The following is a 20,747-nucleotide window of genomic DNA, read 5'->3' as shown; positions in this document are numbered from 1 at the left end:
ATATTATTCCTCTATTCTGTGCATTAAAGTCCCACATAACTCTTGTTTCATTGGAATGAACATGGCCAGGAATATATGATCAGTCAGCTTTTGTGTTTGCATTATAGCTGAGAGGAATGTAATACTATTGCTAATTCAACTCTATGTTTAAATGTCTTTGTATGCTATGGCTGGGTTGTCCATTTGTTTTTGAAGATCCACGTTATTATTTTTCACGAGTGAAAACTGAGGACACATCAATGCAGAAGGCAATTAGGAGATCATAATAATCTGAATAATATATAAGGTAATGAAAGGGAAGGAAAACTATCAAAATATCCAGGACCAATTCATAAAATATACAATATCCACATACTAATGCACATAATGTTGTGGTTGGAGCTTTTGATGTATTTGCACCTTAAGAACTAAAATGGTGATATTGCATGAAATGATATAAACCAGCTTGATGATTGAATAAAGAGCAGAGCACCATCAGAGAGTATTCTGAAAGGTCCTGTCAGGTGTGTGAGCTGCAGCTGAGATGTCAGCCTCCTCATGCTCTTACCGACTTTCTGTCTGGAAACAGGAGTGGAGGCCTACTAGGAATGGATTGGTGGACGCCTGCTCGAACACATGCTTCTCTGTCTGCACCCAGTCGATATCCTGGAGAGGGGGGGGAGACGGACGGAGAGATAATGTATTAACAATCAATGTGTCTGATCGATACACTTTCTCTGTGGTTAAACAGAGAGGGGGAGACACGCCATGCCACAGATACACAATCCTATAAGAGGGGTCATTACCTCCAGTCTCTGGCCATTACCCAGGGCATTGTTAGTGAGAGATAAAGGGCCACTCCAGGTTACAAAACCATGGCAGATCTACCCAAAGACCGGTAGCTTCCTGAGGAGCCACCATGTGCCTTTGGTCAGTGGACTGCTTTGGCCCATTTCAGAGCGATTCACCTTCTTACCTTTATTTTGAAGCTCTGTTCATAACGGTCTTGTCTGTCAAGCCCTTACATTTGCTTTGTGCGTCGCAATATGGAAATAAAGAGTAAGGCGGAAATGAAAACAACAGCTTTAATGCTCTATTCAGAGCTGAGGTGTGAAACTCGTTTGAGTTCAGGGGCCACATTTGACCTCAAGTGGGCCAGACCAGTATAACCCTAGCATAATAACCTATAAATAACCACCATTTCAAATTGTTCCCTGAAAATGTTCACATTTAATGAACTATCTATTCAAACTAAAGGGGGAGCTGCCTTGACAATGTGAACATACCAAATGCATAAAAGTTGTGAAAACTGGGGTTCATGTCTTTTCTGTAATTTGTACTCTCTGAAAAGTCATCTTTGGAGAACAGATTGGAGCCTCTGGGGGGCAGGTTTTGGCCCCCGGGCCATATGTTTGACACCCTGAATTAGACAATGTTATGTCCAAGGTTAACCTGTTTGATCTGAACTCCATGCAGAATTTAAGAAGTTGTTTTCTTGTTTACTGCAGAAAGACTTCACAAAGCACCAGACCCTTTGACCAATTAGCATCATGATTTAGGTATATTATATTGTCAACATTTGTGCCCAATATTATCATGACACAAATTGGGAGAGGTTCAAAAGTTGGGTTGATATCACTGTGTTAAACCAGATTCATGAATATAATGACCCTACGGTGTAAACCAGAGCGGCAGAGCCAATCGTGGCCCTGGAGGATAGACCCTTTCCACTCTGAAGACAAACAGTCCAGATAACTCAGTCAGCTGCTAAAAACATGTTAATGCTAAAAGAAGGAATAAAGCCACTCTATCAGTGAGTGTCCTGCAAATAGATTACAGCATAAATGCACTTTCAGGTTCATCTCTATCTGAAGTTAAAGCAAGCAGTGAGGGGCTGACGTGTTGGAGCTGAGAGAGATGTGTCTGTTATTGTGGTTACTCATTATATTGTGTGCAGGCAAAGACATTACAGGGATGGAACTATTATTATTTGACTAGGGTTTATGAAGTCTTTTAATCGTACGCTGTAGCACAGTCAGACCAGTTTTACAGAAGCTATTTTTTATCTTTTTATTTTGTAAGGTTAAAAAAAGACAAATATGGTTCAATCCTACATTTTTCTTTGAATTAAAACACATAATACATTTTGAAAGTAATTGCCGGACTTTTGAAATGCTCCGGAGTTATTCTAATTGTTTGGATAACTGAAGCGAAACTCAACAGCGGGTAAAAGGGAAGGGGTTTAAATAATACAAAAGGTTCCTTTAAGTATGGCCACTGGCATGAATAACCTTCAGTATCTGCGCAAAGATCCGTTTTCCATCATTGGTATCAGTCAGCTGTGGTTTGAATTGTCCGCACTTCAGTTACAGAGCTGAGTGCCTAGCCTGAGCCGGGGATGTTTTATGCCGATTTAAAGTGTCATTAAGTTGATGATGGTTAATCTTTTATGTATATGTTGTACTTGATACTAAATCCCTCCTGGTCAACTCATTATTACTTGAGGAATCTCTAATTATGCAGAATATGCAAGGCCAACATCTCTCGTATTGGCTCCTTTAGTAGTTAGTTTGTCTGAGAGAGCTCACTTTGATGTCAGTACCAAAGAGATACATTATTAAATGAATGTGCACGAGTAGAGCCATGAATACATGAATGTCCTATCACAACATTAGAAAGATTGTTCCTTAAATCCCATTCATTAGGGTAAAACTGCATTCATGGATCTTTTGCTTTTGTCACAAGTCATTAGGATTGAACAATGTTTTAAAATGAAAGTGTTTATATGTGGAAGAGAAGAACATATTAGAAGATGTTGAGTGGAGTTATGCAGCCTGTGACAGATGTTGGGTGCTGCAGGAGCTGCGGACAGTGATCCTGGTAGGAAACATCAGCCTGTGTTTTCACTTTACTGTTCAGGAGTTATCTGTTGAACAATATCGCCATCTAGTGGGCTCCCACAGCAACAACAACAACTGAACAATCAACAGGAGGAAGCACTCATCACAATTTAGTTTTACATTTCTTTTAAACGTTTTTTTAGGATATTTGCAATTGTGTTGCATGAATCCAACTGCTAAATATCAGTTTTCGCAAATCAGTTTTATCAGACTGTTTTGTGTTTGTTGGTGTGCAATGATTCTCTGATGAGCTTTGATTGATTGCTTCCTCCTGTTGATTGTTCAGTTGTTGGTGCTGGGGGATTGCACAATGTAACCACTGCCTTAACATGGTGGCAGTCTATGTGTTGAAGTGAATCATCATTACAGTGTGACAATGTAGTTACCTAACTAATGTTTACTTGGGCTGTTATAGGGCCGACTTTATAACTTCAAACAGGAAGGAACGGGAAGCTTTTAAAAAGGGAGTGGGAAGAGCATTCAACATGTATTATTTACTACATTTGACTATTTACATTGTCAGTTTTTATGTTTGATTTAGAGGCAATCCCTCGTCATCTGTGTCAAAATGCTTACTGTTTTTCAACTCCTTTCTCCAGCAGCAGATTTTCTGAGCCTTTATTTAATGTAACATGCTGTCATATACTGTAGAAATACCATAAAGCCCACAGTCTTGCTCATTTGATATGCTGTAATCCAGTACAACACAACATACTGTTTAAATGAGGGCTGTCAACATTAACGATCTGTTATCTATACTTCTTCATTTTTAATCGATTGAAAGCACTAGATGAAATCGATTATAAAACAAAACAGGGGAGTTAAGTTAATTCAACAATAATTCTGTAGTCTCTGTATCTAACTGTTATTTGACAATGAAATTATTAACAGTGTATTTAAAACACTGTTTTGTTGCAGCTTGGAACAAATTAATAATTGCAAGGTATTGCTAAATAAAATAATGAGTAAAATGTCAGAGGTCAGGTGGGAAATACCCATCACAATGTCTTCAAGCCAATAGTAATAATTCAAAGTAAAGCAGAAAATGTTAATGTTAAAGAAACTGGAATCAAAACAGATTTCAGATCAGTTTAAATTGTTGAATATTCATTACCCCAAACGCAACATCTTGCAAGAAACAGCGTCTGAGAGCTTCTTAACATTTAACAAACTATGAATGTGTCATACCCACTTAACGGGAAGAAACTCAACTATCAGACAATATTAAAAATGTTTAGCTAAACTAAACACAAGGGTAATACCAAGCCTCTGAATTAGCCCTGAGCAAAGAAATGCTAACGCACTTAGCACAGAACTCACGGTAGAAATACCTTAATACTTAACGGATCTGCACAAACAAGATATCACGTGAAAGCTGAAATTCCACAGATTCCAGAAGTATAAGTGTCATCACTGCGCGACCAAAACTCAGGGCAAGGACAAATTGAGGCTTCAAAATATGAGAAGACTGATCAATACCTCCATAATCTTCAGTGTGGTTAGCTATGAATCTTCCAAAACTTCCAAACACCTTGTCCTGGACATAGTTTCTACAGTATAAACTGTGCAACAGTACAGTAGGCCCACACAAACTGTAGAACACCGGGGCTTTGAGAACACTCAAAATTACTTAAAATGATTTAATTCCCATTTAACCTGTTAAGGGGCTTTCCTCCCCCGTTTTTTTCCTCACGAAACTGTGTCTCAGGGCTTCTTAAAATGTAATAAACTATTCATGTGTCCTACTCATTTAACGGGAAGAAACTCAGCTAACTGATGATATGAACCATGTTTACCGAAACAAAACACAAGTCTCACAAGAAGCGTCTCACAAGAAGCGTCTCACAAGAAGCGTCTAAACGAGCCCTGAGCGAAAAAATGCTAACGCACTCTAGGTATAAATCAATCTATATACTTATCGGATATGCACAAACAAGCTTAGCTAACAAGCTGAGATTCCACAGATTCTAGAAATATAAGTATCATCACTGAGCGATTAGAACTCGCGACAGGGGAAGCAAATACAGACATCACACGACGTAGCTTTAATTAGCAAAACACAGAGATATGCTCACCTTTTGCTGTTATTCTGATCAAAAACGAGAAAAACGCGGCTGAAGGTTAATCCATAGGTTAATCCAATGTGTCTGTCACTTTGAAAAAGTATTAATAATAATCCATAATTCCATTTTTATGTCAAAAACTGAGTTTTCATATTAGCTGCTAATGATAGCTTCCAGAGTGTATGACAGCTTCCTGTTTTGTCTCCTTGGATACGAGTCCAAACAACTCACAGACTGCACCGGGCACTGACCTAGGCGCCCTGTGACCATCAGATTTGACGACGCTGATTGGCTGAAATTATGTTTCTGCGGCATAGTTTAAAGATAGCAACAGTTGGCTTCTGCTGCACTTGCTGCACTCTCGTCTGGGCGCTGTGCATAGCGCCCAGACGAGAGAGGGTAATGATACACGGGCAAGGCCAGGCAGGAAACATGTGACTTATCAGTAACTTTAGACATCGTAACACCATTTTGAACGAGATTTTATTGTAGATTATACATTTTCCTGATACCAATTATATAATATTTACCTTGTTTATTAAAAATAAAAAAAAGATTTTTTTAAATATATATATATATATATTTTTTTTTTAATGTGGGAAGAGGGGGGCGCCCCAATGGGCTGGCCCCCACTGGCTCTAACTGTTAAAAAAAATGTCAAAATCGACCGAGAGATATGACAAATTCACCCAAATGACCCCAGAAGTGTTTTTGTTTTTCTAAATCTCTCTAAAAAGGTCAAATGTCACTTGTTTTGCATCAATCTCGATACAGGGTACTTATTGTATGTTATAGTTTGTATTCCTAAAGCTTTCATTCTCCGATCCCATCATTCAAGGGCGGTTTTCACTATAAGTAATGTTTTTTTTTTGGACGGACACTATAATTTAATTTTTTTTACTGTGTTCAATCTGAATTTACTTTAAAATAAAAACATCCATATTGATTCTGACACTTCTACATACAACTCACAGGTTTATCATTGCTTTGAGAAAAAAGATGATTAATTTACCCCTTTTAGAAGTGAAGATATGGTCATTTGTTCTGGGAATGTTATTTTCGAGCCTGAGAACTGAAAAACAGGCTCGGGGCTTAACTAAGCCCAACGACAGAAACCATGTTGAAGATAACCCTCAAATACTGCTCGTGAACTTTGATTTGTATTTTGTACTGATCACACATCACCAGTATAGCACCTGAACTCTGCATTCATTCGTAAGAAGCCCCTATGGGCACAAATATTTCATATAGAGTACCCTAACATTACTGAGTGCTGTTTATCACAAGTCATGGACTATGTGATGAGATGTGGGGAGCTACGGGGGAATTGAGTATTTGGACTGAATGAATATAAACAGTATTTGCCATAACGATGTTGATCATAAACACATACATTGATAATTGAGGGTTGCGGCTTCCTCTTTCTCTTGTTGTGATATCGTAGATGGCTCATGGTTACACACACAGTGACCCATCCCTCCTCGGCACAGCACCAAGCGCCCCGGACAGTCCTTTGTGCCTGTAGCCATCAGGCTGCACAACAAGGGCTCAACAATGTGACACAAACTGGACATAAAAACACACTGTTTCCACAAATAAATATATATAATATGTATATATGACCCAATATGTATATATATGTTCACTTTAATCCATCTCTTATTTCATAGTTTTTTTTTATCATTTTTTGATTTTATCTTTAATTGTATTAATCTGTGTGAATCTGTGCTGTCCTGTTTCTCATCCTTACCCTGTTGCGGTTAAACTACTGAATTTCCCCACGGGGATTAATAAAGGTCCATCTTATCTTATTCATTAAGTGCCTGTTAGTCCACATCAAATGAAGACTAGTTAAGACATTGTGTGGCAACTGCCATTCTGAGGTGAGAGCTGAGAGGAACGCACATGTATGGATTTACCAGTGTGGGATACCCTAAGAAGGGGCACACACAGACCCTCAGGACAAAGGAGACCCATCAGCTCACCAATGTGTTCTGGCCATGACACATTTAGGTCTAGTGGCCTTCATCTCCCTCAGCTTGCTACATGTATGATTTATTTTTGCCTTTGCGTATTTTTGCTCCATGCTCTTACTTTGAAATGCGGAACCACATCATCAGCAGGCTATCAAAAAATGATTTTGTTCTTGTTTCACTGTATTCTCTATAAACACATGTCTGCATCTGAATGCATGATCGCAGGGCAACAGGGGACATATTTGTGTATCTTTAGAGAGTTCTGATTTTCGATTAGTACGGTGCACCTGTGTCACATACTTTCTGTCTCACCTCATCATCGTGGACCAGCTCCTTCTTCACCACCTTCATGGCGTACACCTGCTTGTTCTTCTTCAGCCGGACCAGCAGCACCTTGGCGTAGCTCCCCCGCCCGATCACCCGGATCAGGTCGAAGTCCCCGAGCCCCAGGGCTAGGCCGGGGGACAGCTTGATGCCGTCAATCCCGTCCACCACCGCCTTGATGTCCTGCAGAGGGCACAATGCAGTGAGTGCATAGATACTCTCACATATATATACAGGTAGGCCTACGAGGTTTAAGATTAAGTAGAACATATTATTGCAGCTTGTGACTGCAGTTGAACAAGGAAAAAGAGAGCAATCATTGTAAAAGTTTGATTAAATCATAATGATTCAATCAAAATCATAATACTTTATTTATCTGGGGAGGATTGTGTTTTCTGACAGTTGCTCCATTTTAAAATCAAATCAAATGAACAATAAATAGTAGGGATGCTCCGATCGATCGGCCGCCGATATTGTAAAATACATGACACTTTTCTCTGTGCGCGGCAAAACGGTGTCCGAAAAAGACAGTAAAATAGCGGTATGCAACGTGTGTGATGCAGCGTCCACACGGAGGCGTGCGTTGAAGCTTCCCGGCGGGCGTGTCTGAAACTCGACCAAAAACCAATCACATGAATCTCCCGCCCCGGACACACAAGCACGCGGTTTGATTGGCTAGAGCTTGTACTGGCATATTATTTGAATGGCAAAAGTTTAACATTGCTCAACTTTTGAAGCGAGCAATGCGAGCAAAGCGAAGCGACGGAACCACAATGCAGTTTGGCAAAGCGTGATGTCACCCCATTCAAAGTGAATGGGCAGAAGCGTTGAAGCGTCAACGCACACCGCCGTGTGGACGGGCCGTTACGGCTGCGCCGCGGCGTTCACAGCAATCGCCAATAAAATACAGCAACACATCATTCATGTCGTTTATAAGTGGAATATTACAACTATTATTAACTTTGTCTGCACATAGTAGCCTGTCCAGGAAATATTCCCAAATCAACAAAAACTGCGAGCCGGCACGCAAGATGCTCCGCTTCTGAAACGCGCCCGGTGGGTTATGACGTTGGAGGAGGTCGGACCAAAACTGCCGCGCAGCCGTGACGCGGTGCAGACGGACCCGGTGGAATCTCGGCAGTAGGTGCGCCGCATTTGCGCTTCAGATGAGGCCCCCTCCGCAAGATGAAGCCCCCTCCGCAAGATAAGGCCCCCTCCGCAAGATGAGGCCCCCTCCGCAAGATGAAGCCCCCTCCGCAAGATAAGGCCCCCTCCGCAAGATGAGGCCCCCTCCGCAAGATGAGGCCCCCTCCGCAAGATGAGGCCCCCTCCGCGAGGTGAGGCCCCGCGAGGTGAGGCCCCACGCAGTCTGCGTGATCGGCCTGTAGGGAGGGGCGGCCCTGGGAGCATCCATAATAGAGTAGCAATCGTTTTTTTAAAACATTAGAAATGAAGTCAGAATCTGGAATAAGAAGATAACATTTGAAAAAAAAATCAGACAAAACAAATATTAAAGAAAATGAATATATACCTATATTCATATAAGCAGCATGGGAATATCATTGTACATAAATAACGTTTAAATTATGACATTGTGCAGATCTTCTTCTCACCTCTGTATCTTCTGCTTTTTCCACTGAACAGTTGTGTGGTAGAAAAGGAACTGTGGACAGAGACACAGAACATCATGTGGCATGAACATAGGGAGACATTTAGAGGGGGACAGTCTGCACTGAGGGTTTAACATGAGGGTCTTGTTGGCCAGTAGAGGGAGCAACAGAACATAGAATGAAGTGCAGCTAGGGAACGCAGAACTAGGTCAATCCTCAGAGCATCCTGTATCAGGGACCCCCCCAACAGACCCTCCATGAGTCCACAGTCCCTTTAATAAGATTTACAGCTCAGAGAGAAGCACTGCAGTTAGACAACAGTTACATAAAGGATGATAGTGAATGTGAGGTGAAGCCAAGAGGGTCTGAAAGTTATCCATTCTGATATGCATTCATCCTCACCTGTATACATCCTACTGTACATGTGATATTTGGTGTGAATAGTATCTTACATAGTTCCATTAAGTAATAATGTACTGTCACACCCCTGGCAGATCTGTTCATGGCTATCTTTATTTTTGCTCATTTAAACTCCAGGGAGCTATGTAAAGTATTTAATGTTGCTTATGTGAGTTTTTGAACGCTAAGGTAAATGACTATCAAGTCAGAGTCAGTTTCACAAAGAGATTTAAGAGTGGTCTGTGTGTTCGCTTAGAGATTAGTCTAATACAAGACAGTTCCACACAAATAAAGACTGACCTACTTTAACCCTAGAAGGTTAGCACCCCCCCCCCCCAGGCAACCTCTGATATATGTGTGTTCATACTATGAGCTTACAAAGCCAAAAATCACACACTGGCCCGCTACAGTCGCAGGGTGACACAGCCACAAATGTAAAAAATATAAATGTTTAAATGATGCAGTGTGTTTATTTTACATCAAATGGAAATATGTCTTTGGCACTGGCTAATAAAACAACATGAACCATACACAGTACAATATATAATTAACAAAAAAAAAGGGAATCTTTAAAGGTAGGGTAGGTAAGAATGGAGAAACCAGCTCGAGTGCGCTAGAATTTGAAAGTACGCAGCCGAAAAAAATCTGCCCCTTCCTTCAGACTTCCTTACAGAGCCCCTCCTCCAACACACACAAACGCGCACATGACCAATGAGGGCACGAGATTACATGTTTTTTTTTTTTTTACATGTCACTTGTTAGACGCTATTATCCAAAGCGACTTACATACTCAATACTGAGGGCAATCCCCACAGGAGCAATTTGGGGTGAAGTGTCTCAGGGACACAACGACATGCTGACTGCAGTGCCCCCCTGATCCCAACTCCAACGCACTATCCACTGCGCCACATGCCTCCATGAGATAAGTTTGTGCACAGATGGAAGGCTGACAGGCAGGTAGGCCATCCAGTTACTTTAGCCGCGCCGATTGGTCGTGCTTTTTACAGTACTATGGCTTCCACAGATGAACATTTTTTATGGATTTATTGTCAAAGCATTTCATGTATTCATTGAATAAAACAAAAAGTGTTTCTGAAGTGAATTACCTACCCTACCTCTAAGTGACGAAGTGGCAGTCTTAATAAAAGTGCTGAGTGGTTTGTTCTTCCACTGGCTTGTGGTGCATTAGAATATCAATTCATTAATTAGAAATAAATATTTCATGTATTTAATGCATATTAGATATAATTTAATATATGTTTTTAAGTTGGTCATTGCTTGGGAACTCCTTCAATTATTTCCTGTGATATCTTCTTAAAAGTTTGTTCCACATTTTTGGAGCATTTCCCAAATGTGCAGCAACGCGTGTCAATTTCTTTGGCATACAGTCATCAGTCAAAAAGATGTAATTGCCGTAACTACAGAAATTGCTAAATTAGATAACTATGGAAAGAGATGTTATTTAAGTATGGAAGTATCATGACAAATGTATCCACTCTGGCTTCACACACGCCATGAACAGCAGTCTCCTTGGTGAAAGTTCAGTCCTCCATACAGTATGTTGATTTGTTGTCTCTATGCTTCACCATAAAGTGCATTACAAACAAATTGACTTTGTGGGATATAATAACTACAGTGCATAACCTTTTGGGTATTGCTCTTAACAGCTTTTGAGAACAGCCAGCTTTATTCACTGTTCTTCTGACGATGTGAGGCGAAACATTTTGCTTGTACATTATACATACACAACATAAAAAACCTTGATCCAGAAACATTGCAGCATTTTACTCGTTAGAGAAGAAGAAGGTCTTACTTCCATCTGTGTCCTCTGTGTCATCTGGTGGAAGGTCCACTTCCTCACTCTTGGCATCTGAAGGGGGCTCCTGTGATGGCATGACTGGATCCTGAATAAAGAAAACTAAATAAATATCCAGACACATCCCCAAATATCCACTGAATATCCACACATGGTTGAAACGCCTGGAAGAGTGTAAGATACACCATGTTTGAAAGGAAAAGTCTATTTGCAGAAAGATTGTGTCTGACCAGAGGCTTACTTTGAGGTCAAATTGATTTATTACAGGAAGCCTATGAGTTTGCTATCACCCAGTGGCGAACCGTGTCTATCACAACTGGACCTTCTGTAGACAACCCCCCGGATTCGAAAATGCGGGTGTTCTAGTCAGACGGACGTCACGGAGGCAGTCACTCTGCGTTGGACGGCCTTTTTTTAATAATGTCCATCTTTTCACTGAATGATCGTCTTGAAAAGGGTACTACCAACAATTCCACAACAACTTCCTCTTCACCTGTTGCACTTGTCATTTCAACGTTAAAAACAATAAAACGGCATGCATTCTTTCACACACAGTGACGTCACGAGCTACCCACAATGCAACACGCGCCATATATATATATATAAATATGCCATTTTCATGGAGGTGCAAATATCCTGGAAGTGCAAATATAAACAGCTAGCTAACGTAGCCAGGCAGAGCGCAGTAGGTTTTTTTTCTGAATTAACGACCGAAGAAATCGCTGCATGTCTTCGGATTACATCTCTGGACTTGAGGGGTGTGCTCTAGGTCGTTACCAGCGTAAACTAGAGCTGTGTGGGTTGTCCGATTGCCCTTACAGACTGCGTCGATTTTGGCAGCATCTACGTCTAATTTCTGGAAACACCAGGTGAATACCCCACTTGTCACAATAATATTATCATGCCAATGCATATATGTGGTATTTTAGAGTTGACTAGATATTGATTAAGGCAATAGACTATGATATTCAGTACAGGAAGCTTAGCAACACCTAGACGGTGTACGGCTAAACCCTTGGCCTGCTTGCACCTCGTGTAAAACGGCGGATACCGGAAGTACGGTGTCGCCCTCGGCCCAATATGTGTGTGTGAAAGAATTGCTTCGTCGCATTCATCTATCCTCTGTCTCGAGCCAGTTAACTAGCGGGCCTTCTAGAATACCCTGGAACCGAGGGAAACTCTGAAAGAATACGCCCATTGGCTACAAATCAATATGATTGGTTGATCAAACTGTCAGTCCAAACGTACGCTCTCATTCAGTGCAACGGCCAGGGCATTCTATCAAGGATGTAGAATACCTTGTTGAAGGATATTCTACCCAGAGACCCAGAACAAGATCTGATTGGTTGCTTTCTTTTCTAACACAAAACCACTGAAATGCGTAGTGCATGGTCCGAGAAGGACAAACAAATCAACGTAACACTGTAATATTGCAGATCAACAACACAGATACCATTCTCATTTATTCATTTTATATCAATTGTATTACATTTTATTTATATAATTAAATCGATTTTTTGTCTGTTTTATCTGAGTGTTCCAGAGTATTCTCTGAATACCTTGAAGGCCCTGACGGTTCACCACTGCTACCACCAAACTTAATGTCATTTTAGGAATCAATCAACAACTTTATTAATCCCGCAAGGGGGGAATACAAACTGCAAGAGGAAAAACAGTAAATGTACAAAGAAAGAGGAATCTGTGTTGTGCTAAAGTCAGTAGTCTTCTTAATTCAAATGTAATTACATATTTTAATGGTTTTAATTCACATGCTTTTTTTTGTATAGTTGGTCACCATTTTTATTTATTTCTTACATTGTTATTCGTATAACTCCCATTTAATTTCACTTGCTGATTTAAAAAAAAAAAACTGTATTATTTTCTTTTCTTCTTTTTTCTTCCAATGTGTGTTTATAGATGTGTAAACTTTTTCTTTACACTATTCACACTCTCTGTGTCTGCAACCTTTGTGTAAATACAGTTTAGAAATAGTCTTCATCACTTCAGTGTGTGAGCTTGATTAGAATGTTTGCTGCTTGGCTGTGTTATGTCAGATAGACTGCTGCTGTTAGCTGCTGGGTACATGATGAATACTCACCATAAGCCTTTGGCAGGTCTGAGGGATGAGTCTGTGACAGCGCTTATGGACCAGCAGTTTGCAGTTGATACACTTGTAGCCCTGCCTGCCCAGCCCCCATATCCTTTCAGCACAGTGGCCACAGTAGGCTTTCTGCAAGACACACACAGGACACATTAGTCTTTAACACACTCACTGATACAACCCCTGGCCATTCTCATAAAGCACTAATTAACAGCAACTACATGAATAAATAAGTGTGATGGACATACAGTGACCTTTACACATTTCTCCTTACTGTACTGTTTTAATGCAGGTCTATTCTAGTTGTGATTGCTGCTCGGTCCATTATTCACTCTTGTTTTAGCTCGGTTTTTGGTTTCTACCAACATCTGAAGGAAATACCTTTTCTCTTTAGCTGAAATGCCCCATTATATTCAGCAACTAGCCTCTAACTGTGTCTGTCTGCCGTTTATAAGCAGGTGGTGGACAGTGACTTTGTCAGAGCTTTTTCATGCAGTATACATGTGTTATTTTCATGGAATCTAAAGACTCATAAGGAGACCATTTCTAGTCATGATGATGCAAGTCTCTATTGTAGCCATTTTGTTGTAGAGAGACCAATTTTTTTAAGCGACACTGTATAAAATGATCTTTTGTGACCTCTTAAACATGGAGGTCACGAATCAGCCTATTAGTACAAAATAAACAAGAAAGTCTATCAGTAACACATGAATCCTTGTCATCCAATCAGGTAAGTTATCTAACCTGTGGCACATATCCATATCAGCAAATTACACTGAACAAAAAATTAAAACGCAACACTTTTGTTTTTGCTCCCATTTTTCATGAGCTGAAATACAGGTGAGGATGAATGAAATCAGAATGAAAATTTACACAAAAGGGCTATTTCTCTCAAATATTGTTCACAAATGTGTCTAAATCTGTGATAGTGAGCACTTCTCCTTTGCAGAGATAATCCCACCACCTCACAGGTGTGGCATATCAAGATGCTGATTAGACAGCATGGTTATTGCACAGGTGTGCCTTAGGCTGGCCACAATAAAAGGCCACTCTGAAACGTGCAAGAACTGGGATGTTTTCAGCCTCCAGGAATTGTGTACAGATCCTTGCTACATGGGGCCGTGCATTATCATGCTGCAACAAGAGGTGATGGTCGTGGATGAATGGCATAACAATGGGCCTCAGGATCTCGTCACGGTATCTCTGTGCATTCACAATGCCATCAATGAAATGCACCTGTGTTCGTCGTCCATAACATACGCCTGCCCATACCATAACCCCACCACCACCATGGGCCACTCGATTCACAACATTGACATCAGAAAACCACTCACTCACACGACGCCACACACGCTGTCTGCCATCTGCCCTGAACAGTGAAAACCGGAATTCATCCGTGAAGAGAACACCTCTCCAACGTGCCAGACGCCATCGAATGCCCACTCAAGTCGGTTACGACGACGAACCGGAGTCAGGTCGAGACCCCGATGAGGACGACAAGCATGCAGATGAGCTTCCCTGAGACGGTTTCTGACAGTTTGTGCAGAAATTCTTTGGTTATGCAAAGCGATTGTTGCAGCAGCTGTCCGAGTGGCTGGTCTCAGACGATCTTGGAGGTGAACATGCTGGATGTGGAGGTCCTGTGCTGGTGTGGTTACACGTGGTCTGCGGTTGTGAGGCCGGTTGGATGTACTGCCATCGGCTTATGGTAGAAAAATTAACATTCCATTCACGGGCGACAGCTCTGGTGGACCTTTTGATATTACTTTATTTCATGTGCGCGGTATTTCTTTCACGTGTTCTGTTTGGTTGTGCTGAGTTGTTGATTTTAAGAGGTTTTTTTTTCCCTCTAAAATACGTTTTTTCCTGTAAACAGAATAATATTTTGGTCTGGTATACATCTACTGTAAAGCACAGGCCTAATGCAGTTACATCACATGGTCTCTAGAGCGTTGGTTCTGTCATTGTTGTTTAGCTGACATTGCTAAATTAGGACTGAAGGCTGTTCAGTGTCCCTGGACATCAATTCATCCGTCACCAAAATGTCCCCCTGGAGACTGAACACATGCAGTGTGTGTGTGTGTGTGTGTGTGTGTGTGTGTTGTGTGTGTGTGTGTGTGTGTGTGTGTGTGTGTCGACAGCATTCATTCATTGGGGTGGATGCTGACGGTGTTTGTAAAGAACAAAGAGTCCCAGTCACTGCTCTGTTGCCATGGAAATGCTTCAGCAAGACTTCAAAGGCTTCCTTCTGTCTTTCTCATCTGACTCTACACAGAGGTTAAGGCATACATTTATAAATGAATCAGCAGCTTTAGTCCTGTTTCTTTCCCTACACAGCACCCAACCAGTCAGCAGTATGAAGAGTCACTGCGTCAGGCTGTGGACACCAGGTAGTCGGCCCTTTTAATAGTGATACCTTTTATACCTCAAGATATCCTGGCTCAACCGTTGTTTTATTCCTCAACTTGTTTTCAGATGTCTAAAAACACAGCAGGAGCCTTGTGATTAAGCCCAAATGCTTTGCATACCAAGCCTGTATCTTACTTATGTGTTTGTTTGTATCTGATTAAAATAGTTACGTATAGAAACCTTGCACATTTTCAAATGCTTAGTTTAATATTCTATTTGTTACACAACTAAATGCAGAGGCCAGGGTTGCACTATTAAAAGTCAAAGCTTGCTATGGATAGTGCAATGGATAGTGTTCGTCCCAATCAGGGCTAATGAATGAATGACTTGAGCAAGAAGCTATCGTTTAGCTGCCTAGAACACAATCATTGATGTGTCATCTTCGTACATCCTTTGTTTCTACGATCTTGTAGGTGGCAGCACTTTCAGCTTAATGCTAACATTAGCATTCTAAAAAGCTGACAGTGACTTTGTAATATTTAGAAGGTCAAATGTTCACCTCCTAATTTTACAGTGCTATTTGACTTAATTCAAGTTCAACGGACCGTATTTGGTCATACACCAAAGCACTGAACTGATGTTGATGGTTCTATGGGAAAACAAATGAGAAATCAACAGTGATCCTCTGTGGACCGTTAATATCAGTAAAGTAGTTCATACAAATCCATCTTACAAAATCTTGACCAACAAACCCTAAGACATTACCATACAAATCTAGGAGCCACAATCTGAGCCTCTGCAGTCCTCTGGAAAATATGCTCGAAAATAATAGATAGACAACATTACAACCCACATTCAATACATTATTATACTGCATTGTTTATTTATCTATTTAAATGCAAATGTGAATTCAAATGTAAATGTATTGACTAGGTTAAAAAGAGTCAACCAACAATTTCCCTTTTTTGTTAACTCTACTAGCCGTCAATCAGAAATCAAATCAAAAAGGTTGCTGACCCCTGCAATAGGATCTTCGCCGACCTCTGGTCTCAGACCCTAATGAGCTTATTTAAGACAGCCATGTTGTTGCATCACCCAAAGATTTTCTTTTTACTTAAAAGGCTGAACTGTGTGTTGAAACTTCAGATCTTATGTTCTCATTAGGTATGCTGGTTTAAAGTCCAGACTCCAGAATCACACTGTTTGATAGCCTTATTTAGCCAATCATTTCCAAAGACGAGTTTAGATAATGGGGAATTCAACGTCTGAATGTTCTAAAAGAATCCCCAAGAAATTGCTACATGCCACAAATCTTCCTTTATTACCAATAAATGCAGTGTTTAGCTCAGATCAAGATAAATAAATGATGATAGGCCATCAGGAGCTGTTCTAATATATCGAAAGAAGTATTAATCTGTTGAAACTTCACTTGGGGAACATCATTCTGGTATCTAGAAGAAGAACAAATACAAGCCCAAAGAAAACATTGAGCCCTGAAGGAACCATGAATAGTGAGACATTAAAGCTGCACTGGCTGGCCCTGCATAGGGCAGTGGAGTGTGTGTGTGACGTCCTTGACCCAGCTGGACATTTGCGGCAAGTGACGTGAATATCTAATAGAATAGAATAGAAAGCCTTTATTGTCATTGTACAAAAACATACAACGAGATTTGGAGTGCAACCCTGTCACAGTGCGCAGAAAACAAAAACAGACAACATAAAAACACGTCGGTAGGACAGACAAACTTAAACACGTTTACAGGGGGGAATAAATAGTTTAGAACAATGGCGAAAAAATCTATAAAGTGCATCAAAGAATAAAAAGTGCATTAGTTAAGTAATTGAAAGAGTATTGCACTTAAGACTGTAGGTTTAACAGCCTGGTGGTCCAGGGGTAATGATATTCTAATAACCCCAGTCTGCTCCACACACTACAGTATATTCACTGCATGATTTACCACATAACCTTATCAAGAGCACAGCCTGATTAAACAGAAATAACATCATTTATACATTGTACTTTGGGCAGACAGTCAAACTTCACTACACAGCAGCCAGCAGACTGAAACCAGTGCAGATATGGACTGCAACCTTTTACAGCACATGTCATGCTGAAGTGCATCTGGTTGTGAAGGGTCCAGCAGCTGCCTGCAGCTCGGGAATAAAGGGATGAGTACAAAAAAGCTTTCATTGATTGCCAGTCCTCCCAGCAGCCCAGCAGACAGATCATATGAGTGCCTGGAAACTGACAGCATAATATGCCGGGGAATGATCTGCTGTCTAGTTCACCTCTGAGTAAGAAATGTATCAGAACAGACTGACCAATAATGACTGCATCAATCCGAGCAGTGACATCAGGCCACAAAGGTACAATACAAATATCTATCACATGTATTACCACCACAACCTGATGCAGCTTCCTTAGAACCAAGACAGGCTGATCTATGTGGTTTAAACCCAGTGCTGGCCCCACCTGCTGTGACCCCCTGCTGGGGATGGAAAGGTAATAGCTGCTGTCCCGCTCGGACAGAAAGAGGCAACAACCTCCCCTCACTCAACAGCATCCTCTGTTAGAATTCTCTATATGACAGGGAATCATGTGTAATGCTTCCTCTCCTATTTCCTTAAGAGTAGGATAAACTGGACCATCCTTTATGAAAGCAAAGGACATAATGCTGCCCCATACTGTGACTCCGTTCAGCCGCACATCAGAAACATCTGTCTCCCAGTGTAAGTGCAGTCAGATTCTCGTAGCACCGCGGTTGTCTCTTCCTAGACCCTGAGGAATTCTCTTTCATCTCTCCTAACCCAATGAAGTTTCCCATTAATGTAAAAGATAGAAGACCAGTTCTTTGACTGTTTGACCAAGGTGATTGCAAGAGGGTCAAAAGAGGCTAGCCTAGAGAGTTCTAGGACAATACCTCAGGGTCCAGACTGTTTCCTATTTGTTATTTTAATGATTTTCAACTTTAGGGTCCAGATGGGCAATTTTAGCGCTATTCTGATTGCATTTCAAATGTAAATATGAGTGTCCTGAGCATACTAGGAATTGTTTATGTGCATCTATCAGTCTTCAGCTATTATCCTGATAAGACAGCAGTTGTCAACGGTAGAAATGACCACGTTCCCTCTCAGTTCTCAGTAGCCTGCTTTAACCAGCATGACTTTTTCATTGGATGTTCTGTCTAGTAGCATGTGAGGCTGGTGTGTCAGTCACATCCTTAACAGAGCGCTTGTGACGGCAAACAGCCAGCATTGACGGCTGGATTCTGCCTCATCACGTGGGAAACAGCAGCTAAAGAGACCCGATTATGTCTAATGAGAGGCAGCTTTCTGCACTGCAACATCAGGGGGAGATGGAGAGGAGGGAGGGGGGAAGGGGCAGGCATGAGTCTGAGAGAAAGGAGAGGGATGGAGTGAGAATAGGGAGGAGAAACCTGACCTACTTCTCCTTGGCTTATTTATATGCTGAGGACAACATTGTGAACCAACCAGAAGCCTGGAAGCTGGCATAGCAACAACGGTCAGAGAAATCCCAGACTGAAAAACAACTGGTCCATTTTACCAAGACTAAATCATACATTTATAATACAACTATATCCATGGAAATCTTTCAATTACATCCCTGTGTCCTGAAATGTACATATGAATTGATTTTTTGTAACTTTAACAGTTAAATGAAACAGTGTAAAAATGGTCAACATATTAATTGTAATGTCCAACAATCTCTGAGACTTGTCAACTAAATGTTTTTTGACGTTTTTCCGCAGTTCTATTTTTGCACCTTAGAGAACATGATTAAGGTTAAGAATAATAATAGGCTTGATTACAGAATAAAGAGAAATTAAATGCTCACTTGAAGCAGGAACATCTGTTAATATTTACCCAAAACTATTATCTTATCTTCAGGAAAATATTTCAACATTCTGGTAAAAAAATGCACAATATTTATTCCATTTCTTTTTGGAGAGTGAGATGAGAAGATGGATGTCTATCTCATGTCTTTTTGTTAATAAGGAAGATGCAGTCGGCACACAGTTAGCTTAGCTTAGACTGAGTGTAATGTACTGGTAACTTATATTACTCTAACCAACACCTACAGTTCACTTCATATCATTAGTTTATAAAGTGCACAAACAGAAATATAGAAAAGGAGTATGTGCTGCCAGTATTTGTTGGTGAACAACAGTCGGTGCAACGTGGTGAAGCTTCCTGAAGTCTGGTTCTCTTCAGGAAGTTGAAGGTAAAGAGGTAAGGTTAGGTTGTCAGGTTTATGGTTACTAAAGTCCAGAAATATTTAAGTTGGAAAACCTTCCTTGGATTTAGTGGGAATTAATAGGGAAGTTACCCTTTAACTCTCATTATGACAGAAGGCCTAATTTGCCAATATTCCATAACTAGTGTGAACATTTATAATAATAATAATAATAATAATAATAATAATAATAATAATAATAATAATAATAATAATAATACATTTGATTTATATAGCACACTTTAAAAACAATGTAATCTCAAGGTGCTTCACAAAGCTATAAGGAGAAAATAATAAAACATAAAATAAAAAGAGATCTAAAGGAGCATATTGAATAAAATATGGTAATATAAAAAATAAAAAGGTTAAGAGCATAAAAGGTTTAAAATAAAATAAATAAGTAAAGTAAAGGACAGTCAGTAAAATGCGGTGTGGAACAGGTGGGTCTTGAGGCATTTCCTAAAAACTGAGAGTGATGCAGAGGTCCGTATGTTCTCTGGAAGCTCATTCCACAGACGTGGACCCAGGGAGGAGAAAGCACGGTCTCCCATGGTGACCAGTTTTGTCCGCGGAACATCCAGGAGATTGGAGCTGTCTGACCTGAGTGTGCGTGAGGTATGTGAATGTTTTCTAGTTAGCAGTTCCTTAGGTAGGTGGGGCCGGTGTGGTTGATGGCATTGAAGACCATTATGAGGACTTTGTAGTTGATCCGGTGTGTTACAGGGAGCCCGTGGAGTGAGTGGAGGATGGGGGTGATGTGCTCTGATTTGCCTGTTTTTGTGAGTATCCGGGCGGCACAGTTTTGTACATATTGCAGTATCTGAGTGGTTTTTGTTGGAATGCCTGCAAGCAGAGAATTGCAGTAGTCAATGCGGGAGGTGATGAAGGCATGGACCAGTTTTTGGTCAAATGAATAACGACTATATATAATAATATAAGAATAATACAAGGAGGACGGAGCCTCTCTTTTCCTCC

General features: G+C 40.7%; 1 protein-coding gene across 1 annotated transcript in view; it reads right to left on the bottom strand.

Annotated features, from left to right (window-relative positions):
- The window catches only part of prkcz (protein kinase C, zeta), a gene marked incomplete at its 3' end in the record, with an annotated part of 137,223 nt that overhangs the window by 30,140 nt on the left and 86,336 nt on the right, over nucleotides 1-20,747 (bottom strand). Inside the window, 5 exon segments of the mRNA XM_034208691.1 lie at nucleotides 548-645; nucleotides 7,231-7,425; nucleotides 8,856-8,905; nucleotides 11,065-11,155; nucleotides 13,166-13,297. Coding sequence (XP_034064582.1) covers nucleotides 548-645; nucleotides 7,231-7,425; nucleotides 8,856-8,905; nucleotides 11,065-11,155; nucleotides 13,166-13,297 — 566 coding nt within the window.

The sequence above is a fragment of the Gymnodraco acuticeps genome, unplaced genomic scaffold (genome assembly GCF_902827175.1).
Source record: "Gymnodraco acuticeps unplaced genomic scaffold, fGymAcu1.1, whole genome shotgun sequence".
Taxonomy (NCBI): domain Eukaryota; kingdom Metazoa; phylum Chordata; class Actinopteri; order Perciformes; family Bathydraconidae; genus Gymnodraco; species Gymnodraco acuticeps.
This window is presented reverse-complemented; position numbering and strand designations above follow the sequence as displayed.